The 11,412-nt window shown below is 43.9% G+C and overlaps 1 protein-coding gene across 1 annotated transcript; it reads left to right on the top strand.

Annotated features, from left to right (window-relative positions):
- The first annotated feature begins 642 nt into the window (after positions 1 to 642).
- On the top strand, positions 643 to 2,456 carry LOC147961430 (F-box protein At5g07610-like). The gene is made up of 2 exons (XM_087536369.1): positions 643 to 1,155; positions 1,276 to 2,456. Exons 1-2 carry the CDS (start codon positions 753 to 755, stop codon positions 1,935 to 1,937), a joined length of 1,065 nt encoding a protein of 354 aa, XP_087392495.1. The 5' UTR covers positions 643 to 752; the 3' UTR covers positions 1,938 to 2,456.
- The last annotated feature ends 8,956 nt before the right edge of the window (positions 2,457 to 11,412 follow it).

The following is an 11,412-nucleotide window of genomic DNA, read 5'->3' as shown; positions in this document are numbered from 1 at the left end:
ATCAATGAAAATGGCAAATTTTTTGCCTTGTTTCAAAAAAAAAAGATACACCCGAAGCATGTACTTCTTTAAAAAAATCCGCAAATTATAAAAACCGCATGTGCAAATGAGTCAAGTATGTTTGCACATGAAAATTTTATGAAAAACACAACTTTTTTCGTGATTCGTGAAAAAGGTGACTCTTGTTTTTTATCCATGTCGCAAATTAATAAAAAAAATCGCAAAATTTACTGGTACATGACCCACTCTAAGATCTACACACCAGATTGCTCTCGGAAAAATTCAAAATTGCAGTCATCTTTGAATTTTTCTAAAATAAAAGGACCTTGTGCTCTTCAAATCGAAGCAACAAAAAAAAACATTCTTATTTTTATGTTAGAGGTTTTCATCACTCTTCCTTTCCAAGACATTTATAAACTCATTTCCCTGGACTTGCATCTCAGTTATACAGAGGCTGGATGTAATGCTTAATCTTTTTAGATAATAAAGCTCCCTTTATCAAAAAATAAACTCATTTCCCTGATTTTTTTTATATAAACGCATTTCCCTCAAAAAGGCCCCACACGGCCACACCCTAGTTGGCCCATGCCACACCCGACCCGAGCACCACCCACTCCCCACTCCCCCCACTCCGAGTCCCCAGCTCCAAAGGCACGCCGCCGCCGCCGCCGCCATCCATCCATCTCCGCCGCTGCCGCCGCCTACCTATTCCACCCAAGAACCGTAGCCAGCGCTCGCGGCGGACACACGGCATGGAGGAGCCGATGTCGAGGCTCACCCACGACCTAATGGCGGAGATCCTCTCTCGCGTGCCCTACAAATCACTCTGCATCTGCAAGTGTGTGTGCCCTGCCTGGCGCGACCTCATCGCAGATCCGGAGAGTCGGAAGAAGATTGTGCAGTCCCTGGCCGGTTTCTTCTACCACATCCCGGCCGACTCTGCCGAGCCCCGCGGCTTGGCCGTCAACTACGCCGACCTCTCTGCCTTCCCTTGGTCCAGCGTGCCCAGGACCTACCCGCGCCTGCCACTACCGCCAGACAGCGCAGACTGTTCCTTCACTCTCAAGGATTCCTGCGATGGGCTGTTTCTTACCCGGATTGGGACGGGCACGCCGGAGCTACAGTTTCGCTACATGGTCTCCAATCCAGCTACCGGTGAGTACACTCTGCTGCCCCACTCTGGCTACGCCGGCAACTGCTGTGGCCCTTACTTGGGGTTCGACAGTGGTGTCTCCACTGAAGAGTTTCATGTGTTCGAGTTTGTGGAATGGGCAGACGAGCACTGGGTTCCCCCGGTTGTGACAGGAGTCAACATTTACTCTTCAGAAACTGGTGCATGGGTAGCAATGGAACCCAAATGGGACATCCAAGTTAGCTTGTGCGGCGGTCCACCTGGAGTTTTCCATAAGGGGTGTTTGCACCTGCTCATACATCTTGATGGGTTGGCAATACTTGATGCACAAGGGCTAAACTGGAGGACCATCCCCGTGCCAAATTTCATCGACCCGAGTTTCTCGGGTTTCATCGGAAAATCTGCAGGACAACTGTTCTATATCAACTCTGACGACAGTGAAGAAGGATATGGCTCGACCTCATTCTCAACTATATCTGTCTACGTTCTCAGCAGCGGGATTTATAACTGGGATGCGTCTTATTTGGACGACGGATGCGCGCATTGGATATTGTTGCACAAGCTTTCAGATGTGATTCCAAAGGAGAATTTTTGTCTCGGCTGGGACCTCAAAGTCATCGGAGTACACCCACATGCCAATATCATCTTTATGGCTGATTTCAACAATAATGAGCTGTTGGCATATGATTTGGATCATCGTGAAAGTACAGCTGTACACCACATTGAGCGGACCTACCTCGCACATGAGCAATATTTCCCATATGTGCCACTGCTGTCCAGCCTACGGCTGCCAACGCCCAGTTGATGAATGTTCCGCTGATTGAAAATGGGAAGCCATGGATGAGGTGCTCAGTTGGCCGTTGCGTTTTCAAGTGAACTCTTCACAAAGATTCAAACGGAGATGCTGTATTGTTCATAGAAAATGCTACCTTTAGTTTCAGTTTGATCTGCATTGGTTTTCATTTCTAGTATTTGTGTCATTGGATGTTTCCCTCATGGATGTGTTAGTCTGAGTTGTAGTATACTCTATGCCTTTTGATGGGCAACAAGTATGGCTGTATAAGACATTTCCGTGTGTACCTCCATTGGCTAAGCCAGAATTATTTATCTTCTACTATGGATGTGTACAAGACACTTGGTATGAGCTGTAGAATATTCTGTGCCTTTTGATGTGCAACAAGTAGAGCCATATATGAGACAGTGAGACACTAGTGTGTTCTATTTTTTTTTATGTTTTACCTGAGTGGCTAAGCAAGAGTTGCTTATGCTCTGATATGTGCACATACAATTCTATCTAGGTGTTTGCAATGTTTCTTGGCCTCTTGTTTTTACTTGTTTATGTTATTGTTCATAGAAGTTTGCATATGTGTACAGCATGTAATGTGATCATGCTAGCTCAAAGGTTGACAAAGGTCATTGTAGTGTCAGAAATGATCATAATCTCTTGATGATGCATGGACAGTTTCCTGGTCTGTTCTTTCTTCTAAAGGATTCAAATTGAAACTATGGCTACATTATCTAGTTTAATTTTCCGCATCCATGCTTGAACGGTGTTGGGAAACCATCTATTTAACTCTGTTCCAGCTTCAAAAATTTGGATGAAAGTAATAGCCCTTATCCAAAGCTTTTTACTAGTCAACAGCTAGAAAGTAATGATAATGAGGGTTTACGAATTTGATTTTTTTTATTTATGTTTTACCTGAATGGCTAACCAAGAGTTGCTTATGTTATGGTTTTTTGCACATACAGTTCTATCTAGGTGTTTGCAAGGTTTTCTTGGCATCTTTGTTTTTTCTTGTTTGATGTTATATTCATACAGGTTTGCATATGTGTACACCATGTAATGTGGTCATGCTAGCTCAGAAGGTTGAGAAAAGGTCATTTTTGATGATTCATATCCCAGTTGGTTTATATTATGTCAGAAATGATCATAATATCTTGATGAGGCTTGAATAATTTTCTGCTCTGTTTTTTTTCTTCTAAAGGATCCAAATTGAAAGTACAGCTGTTTTTAAAATTTTCTGCATCAATGCTTCAACAGTGTTTGTAAACCATCTATTTAACAACAGTGTCGGTATATCCCAGACCCAAAACCACTCTAACTTTATACTGCATTTTGTTGCTCTAGCCCATGTCCTTTTTGTACTTGCTGCTTTAGTTTTTCTATTAATGACATCCTGATATTTCCTGCATTTATTAATTGTAGCTACACTACTTTTGTTTCTTCGATTGGTTATCTCCTGCAGGTGACTTCCATTGACCTCTTTCCTGGAGAGATTGCAGAGAGGATTCTCATTATTCCAGTAAGTTCTGAAGGTTGTACTGATTTTCCACCTTGGCCACTCACTAAGATTGGAGTATATTCAGCCAGATCTGCACATAACCTAGCCAGATCCCAGCCATTCTAGAAAAACCAAAGTGATTATGCCAAAAAAGCATCGTCAAATCAAGGTTCTATGGAAAAAGCTTGGAGAGAAACTTATGGGCAATTCTTATCAAATCCACCATAAAATTGGAAAGAAGCATCCTTACAAGATGGAGGTGGTTTTATGGAGAAGGATCGTAATTGCCTTCTTACGGGTATCCAACTTCAAGTGCGATCAATCACAACAAGGTATGAGTATCATCTTTGTAATTGAAAGGAAATGTGGAGCATTGTTTTTTGTAATGCCAATATGTTAAATAAATATGGAAAGAGCCGAAGAAATATATTTTGGATACTAGACAGGGTGGCATCCACATCGCCCCTGCAAGGCCAGCCAAGCTCCAGGAATGTACCTCACCAGATATATTTTCCCCTAGGCACAGATGATAATGGAGCAGATCTTTGTGGTCGTCTTCTTTGGGTGGCATCTTCTTCGGGCAGTTGTTGGCATCGCAACGTTGCAGCACGTCCTGCCAGACAGCGCGGGTGAAAGGGCATTGGGCAAGAAAGTTAAGAGCTGATTCTAGGTGAATGCAACATAACTTGTAGACGGGGCTGTGAGGCCATCACTAGTAGAAAACAGGGCTTTGGTCCAGCCCGGGTCAGCCCATTAGTCCCGGTTCAGTCCAGAACCGGGACCAATGGGGGCATTGGACCCGGTTCGTGAGACCAGGGGGGCGGCCGGGCCACGTAGGCCATTGGTCCCGGTTCATCTGGACCTTTTGGTCCCGGTTGGTGGGACGAACCGGGACCAATGGGCCTCGCTCCTGGCCCACCACCATTGGTCCCGGTTGGTGGGACGAACCGGGACCAATGGGCCTCACCTTTAGTCCCAGTTCATGCCACCAATCGGGACCAATGAGGTGCCTATATATACCCCCTCGCGTAAGAGCAGAGCACATTGCTCTGTTTTTTCTGGCCGATGGGGAGAGGGCTTGGTGGTGCTCTAGCTCACCTCCTATGCACACAAGGTGTTCGATGGAATGCCCGAGCCACACTAAGCTTTCTCCTCCAAGCTCGACCTCCAAGCTTCATTTTCCTCAATATTTGTCTAGGTTTAGCGGTCCGTCACGCCCCGTCCCCGTCTTCACCGCCGTCGATCACCCGCGCCGAGCTCATCGCCAGCACCACCGTGGTGAGCCTCTTGTTCTTATCTTCTTTCTGAAAGGAAAAATATTCTTACTTGTATGTTTACATAGATACTTGTATTATTTTCTTACTTTTATTATTGCATCTTATATAGTGCAATGGTTTTGTTATCCGCCCCCGTCGGCCCTCGTCCTGTCTATGATTCGGATGTGGTATATATATTATCTTTATAACTATTGGTTCATTTATTGTTTATGAAAATTATGCCGACCAACGTGACATAGATTTTATTTATGTAGGATGTATGTGAATCGGAAATGCCAACCGACCCTATTGTCGAGAGGTTAAATTTAGTTGAAGAAGAAAACAATTTGTTGAAGGAAAAAAATTGAGGAGAAGATGATATTGGAGTTGCATGTTGCGGATGTCGTCGATGGTCACAAGATCAAGATGGATGCAATGCGCTTGAAGATTAAAAAGATTAGAAAATATGCCATTCATACCGAGGCTTGGTATCATTATGTCGTTGGATCAATTGTTACCTTGGTTGCGATTATGATTGCATTTGTTTTCGCATTGAAATGTTTTACATAGTTTCAATGTATAGTTTAATTAATTAGATGCTCTGGAGAGCTATATGTTGTTAGATGAGAACTATGTATGCACTTTGGTTTTAATGTGATGATGAACTTTTATTAATTTGGACACTTAATTATATATAATGCACACAGATGAACCGACAATGGATGTACGGTGACAAACACACCTCCGAGTATATTAAGGGCGTGCATGAGTTTCTCGATGCGGCTGAGGCAAACAAGCAGAATGGTTTTATGTGTTGTCCATGCACTGAATGTGGGAATACGAGGTCTTACTCTAACCGGAAAATCCTTCACTCCCACCTGCTTTACAAGGGTTTCATGCCACACTATAATGTTTGGACGAGGCACGGAGAAATAGGGGTTATGATGGAAGACGACGAAGAAGAAGAGTACGATGACAACTATGTGCCCCCTGAATACGGTGATGCTGCAACGGGGGGAGCTGGTGAAGATGAAGAGGAACCAGACGATGTGCCCAATGATGCTGCAACGGGTGAAGCTGCTGAAGATCAAGAGGAACCAGACGATGTGCCCGATGATGATGATCTCCGCCGGGTCATTGTCGATGCAAGGACGCAATGCGAAAGTCAAAAGGAGAAGTTGAAGTTCGATCGCATGTTAGAGGATCACAAAAAAGGGTTATACCCCAATTGCGAAGATGGCAACACAAAGCTCGGTACCATATTGGAATTGCTGCAGTGGAAGGCAGAGAATGCTGTGGCTGACAAAGGATTTGAGAAGCTACTGAAAATATTGAAGAAGAAGCTTCCAAAGGATAAAGAATTGCCCGATAGTACATACGCAGCAAAGAAGGTCGTATGCCCTCTAGGATTGGAGGTGGAGAAGATACATGCATGCACTAATGACTGCATCCTCTACCGCGGTGCATACAAGGATCTGAACGCATGCCCGGTATGCGGTGCATTGCGGTATAAGATCAGACGAGATGACTCTGGTTATGTTGACGGCGAGCCCCCCAGAAAGAGGGTTCCTGCGAAGGTGATGTGGTATGCTCCTATAATACCATGGTTGAAACGTCTGTTCAGAAATGAAGAGCATGCCAAGTTGATGCGATGGCACAGTGAGGACCGGAAGAAAGACGGCAAGTTGAGAGCACCCGCTGACGGGTCGCAGTGGAGAAAAATCGAGAGAAAGTACTGGGATGAGTTTGCAAAGGACCCAAGGAATGTATGGTTTGCTTTAAGCGCGGATGGCATTAATCCTTTCGGGGAGCAGAGCAGCAATCACAGCACCTGGCCCGTGACTCTATGTATGTATAACCTTCCTCCTTGGATGTGCATGAAGCGGAAGTTCATTATGATGCCAGTTCTCATCCAAGGCCCTAAGCAACCCGGCAACGACATTGATGTGTACCTAAGGCCATTAGTTGAAGAACTTTTACAGCTGTGGAATGGAAACGGTGCACGTACGTGGGATGAGCACAGACAGGAGGGATTTAACCTAAAGGCGTTGCTGTTCGTGACCATCAACGATTGGCCCGCTCTCAGTAACCTTTCAGGACAAACAAACAAAGAATACCACGCATGCATGCACTGTTTAGATGACACTGAAAGTATATACCTGAACAAATGCAGGAAGAATGTGTACCTGGGCCATCGTCGATTTCTTCGACCAACCATCAATGCCGAAAGAAAGGCAAGCATTTCAAAGGCGAGGCAGATCACCGGAAGAAGCCCGCCATGCGTACCGGTGATCACGTACTTGCTATGGTCAATGATTTACACGTAATCTTTGAAAAGGGTCCCGGCGGACTAGCTGTTCCGAATGACGCTGAGGGACACGCACCCATGTGGAAGAAGAAATCTATATTTTGGGACCTACCCTACTAGAAAGACCTAGAGGTCCGCTTTTCAATCGACGTGATGCACGTGACGAAGAACCTTTGCGTGAACCTGCTAGGCTTCTTGGGCATGTATGGGAAGACAAAAGATACACCTGAGGAACGGGAGGACCTGCAACGTTTGCACAAAAAAGACGGCATGCCTCCGAAGCAGTATAAAGGTCCTGCCAGCTACGCTCTTACGAAAGAAGAGAAAGAAATCTTTTTTGAATGCCTGCTCAATATGAAGGTCACGACTGGCTTCTCGTCGAATATAAAGGGAATAATAAATATGTTAGAAAAAAAGTTTCAGAACCTAAAGTCTCATGACTGCCACGTGATTATGACGCAACTGCTTCCGGTTGCATTGAGGGGGCTTCTACCGGAAAACGTCCGATTAGCCATTGCGAAGCTATGTGCATTCCTCAATGCAATCTCTCAGAAGGTGATCGATCCAGAAATCATACCAAGGCTAAGGAGTGATGTGGCGCAATGTCTTGTCAGTTTCGAGCTGGTGTTCCCACCATCCTTCTTCAATATCATGACGCACGTCCTAGTTCATCTAGTCGACGAGATTGTCATCCTGGGGCCCGTATTTCTACACAATATGTTCCTCTTTGAGAGGTTCATGGGAGTCCTAAAGAAATATGTCCGTAACCGCGCTAAGCCAGAAGGAAGCATCTCCATGGGCCATCAAACAGAGGATGTTATCGGGTTTTGTGTTGACTTCATTCCTGGCCTTAAGAAGATAGGTCTCCCTAAATCGCGGTATGAGGGAAGACTGACTGGAAAAGGCACTCTTGGAAGTGACTCAATAATATGTAGGGACGGATATTCTTGGTCTCAAGCACACTACACAGTTCTACAGAACTCTACTTGGTGACCCCGTATGTCGATGAACACAAGAACAGTCTGCGCTCCAAACACCCGGAGCAGTGCGACGACTGGATTGCATGTGAACACATCAGGACTTTCAGCAGTTGGTTGGAAACACATCTCAGAGGTGACAACACTGTTTGTGATGAGCTGTACTTGTTGTCCAGGGGACCATCTTTGACTGTATTGACTTACAAAGGATACAAGATAAATGGGAATACATTTTACACGATCGCCCAAGATCAAAAGAGCACCAACCAAAACAGCGGTATCTGCTTTGATGCAGCAACCGAGAGCGGAAAGGACACATATTATGGTTACATAGTGGACATATGGGAACTTGACTACGGACATGATTTTAAGGTCCCTTTGTTTAAGTGCAAATGGGTCAATCTGTCATGCGGCGGGGTACATGTAGACTCACAGTACGGAATAACAACAGTGGATCTGAAAAATCTTGGGTACTCTGACGAACCGTTTGTCCTAACCAATGATGTGGCACAGGTTATCTATGTGAAGAACATGTCTACCAAACCGAGAAAAAGAAAAGATAAAGAAGCGAATACATCATACGATGAGCCAAAGCGTCACATAGTTCTTTCAGGAAAAAGGGATATCCTGGGAGTGGAGGACAAGACAGACATGTCTGAAGATTATGAAAAGTTTCATGAAATTCCTCCCTTCAATGTCAAGGCTGACCCAAGCATCCTGATAAATGATGAAGATTATCCATGGTTACGCCGCAATAAGCAAATGACACAAGCGAAGGAAAAGTGAAGACTTTCTCCCGTAACTATTATGATGATACCATGCCAACTTTGTAACACACGAGTATGCTATGCCAATTTTTTCAGAGTTCATTTGAAAACTATGAATTTAGGTTGAATTTTCTTTATAGGTGCATCTATGTTCATTTTTTAGTAAAGTTAATCACAAATTTGTGATTCACACAAATTTCAAATAATTCAAATTTGAAAACTAATGGCACTAACAGAAAGTTTATAATTTTTCTAAAACTAATGGCACTAACAGAAAGTTTATAATTTTGCTGACCTAAAAGAAAAAAGAAATAAAAAATAAAGCAAAAAACAAAAGAAAATAAATAATGCAGAAAACAAAACAAAAAATCTGGAAAAAAATAAAAATAGCAACAATAAGTATTTTTTTAAATAGAAACAAAATAAAATAAATAAAGCAACAAAGAAAACAAAAAAACTAAAAAAGTGTTTTCAAATTTGAAAACTAATGGCACTAACAGAAAGTTTATAATTTTTCTAAAACTAAAAGAAAAAAGAATTAAAAAACAAAACAAAAAACAAAAGAAAATAAATAATGCAGAAAACAAAACAAAAAAACTGGGAAAAAATAGCAACAATAAGTATTTTGTTGTAAGTAGAAACAAAATAAAATAAATAAAGCAACAAAGAAAAAACAAAAAAAGTGTTTTCAAATTTGAAAACTAATGGCACTAACAGAAAGTTCATAATTTTTGTAAAACTAAAAGAAAAAAAGAATTAAAAAATAAAGCAAAAAACAAAAGAAAATAAATAATGCAGAAAACAAAACAAAAAAACTGGAAAAAATAGCAACAATAAGTATTTTGTTGTAAGTAGAAACAAAATAAAATAAATAAAGCAACAAAGGCAAAAAAAAGTGTCACCTACTGGGCCCCCACGGCCTGAATACGACTAGAAACCCTATCATGGGCTAGGATTCAGGTCCGCAAGAGGCCCAGTAGGCCCACAGGCACACAGCGCAGGGTTAGGCCTGAAAGCCTGCATTTGAGAGGAGCTCGAGAGGGAAGGCGCAGTAGCGCTTATAAACCACTCTCGAGCTCTCTCAGCTAGCGAGGTGGGACTAAAGTTTTGGCGCGGGGCAGGCACAGGCCTTTGGTCCCGGTTGATGGCACCAACCGGGACCAAAGGCCTCTTTTCAGCAGCCCAAAGGGCGGGAAGCGGCGGCCTTTGGTCCCGGTTGGTGGCACCAACCGGGAAGCGGCGGCCTTTGGTCCCGGTTGGTGGCACCAACCGGAACTAAAGGGGGGCATTGGTCCCGGTTTGAGCCACGAACCGGGACCAATGCCTTTGCTATATAAGCCAGCACTTAGGAAATTTTCACATTTCTCTCGCAGTTGCCCCCGACGACGCCGAACACATCGACGCCACCAGGCTGCCCCGACGCCGCCCGCCGCCCCCGCCGTCGCCGTCGCCCGCGCCCTCGCCCGTCGTCGCCGTCGCCCGCGCCCGTCGTCGCCGTCGCCCGCGCCCTCGCCCGCGCCCTCGTCACCCGCGCCCTCGCCGGCCGTCCCCTGCCTCGACGCGTTGCCGCCTCTGTGAGCACCGCGCGTCTGCCGCCCCCGCCGTCGCCGTGCAATTTTTTTTAATTATACATGCTTTTTTACATGTTTTTAGATTTTCATATATATATGTATGTATGTATTTTTTAGATATATGTTTTTTTATGTATGTTCATATATGTATATATGTATGTATGTTTTCAATTGTAATGATGTTTTAAAAATACATATATGCAAAAGTTAGATTTTTAATTAGAAAAGTTTTATCTATATATGTTCTTTGATTTAGTACATTTTAGGTTAGTTTCATTTTAAAAAAAGTTTTATATATTTAGGAAGAAGGAATAGAAGGAAGAAGAAGGAAGAAAATGTTTTATATATGAGGGTCGAGAGGGGGTCGACGGTCGCCGAGGGGTCGAGGGTCGTCAAACATGAGAGGAAGAAGATGATAAAAAAGAAGAGGAAGAAGAAAAAAAAGAGGAGAATAAAGAATAAAGGAGATTCTCCTCTATTCTTTCTTCTCCTCTTTTTTTCTTCTTCTTCCTCTTTTTTTATCGGGAACGAGGGTCGTCTAGGATCGCCGAACATGACAGGCAGAAGAGGATAAAAAAAGAAGAGGAAGAAGAAAAAAAGAGGAGAAGAAAGAATAGAGGAGGTTTCTCCTCTATTCTTTCTTCTCCTCTTTTTTTTCTTCTTCTTCCTCTTTTTTTTATCGGGAACGAGGGTCGTCGAGGGTCGCCGAGGGGTCGAGGGTCGAGAGGGGGTCGACGGTCGCCGAGGGGTCGAGGGTCGAGAGGGGGTCTAGGGCCGCCGAGGGGTTGAGGGTCGTCGAACATGAGAGGAAGAAGAGGATAAAAAAAGAAGAGGAAGAAGAAAAAAAAGGAGAAGATCTCCTCTATTCTTTCTTCTTCTCTTTTTTTTCTTCTTCTTCCTCTTTTTTTTATCAGGAACGAGGGTCGTCGAGGGTTGTCGAGCGGTAGAGGAAACCCTAAATAGCAAGTATCGTCGGTGTGAGATACATGTGGCCGTCGGTGTCGGACACTACATCCACATCCCACAAGTGACGCGGGCTTCGACGCCCACGTCACTTGTGGGACGTGGATGTAGTGTCCGACACCGACGGTCACATGTATCTCACACCCACGATACTTG

Source organism: Triticum urartu, chromosome 7A, assembly GCF_056163025.1.
Source record: "Triticum urartu cultivar PI428250 chromosome 7A, HENAU_Tu73, whole genome shotgun sequence".
NCBI classification, from domain to species: domain Eukaryota; kingdom Viridiplantae; phylum Streptophyta; class Magnoliopsida; order Poales; family Poaceae; genus Triticum; species Triticum urartu.
Note: the sequence above shows the minus strand (reverse complement) of the source record. Positions and strands in the feature narration are given on the sequence as shown.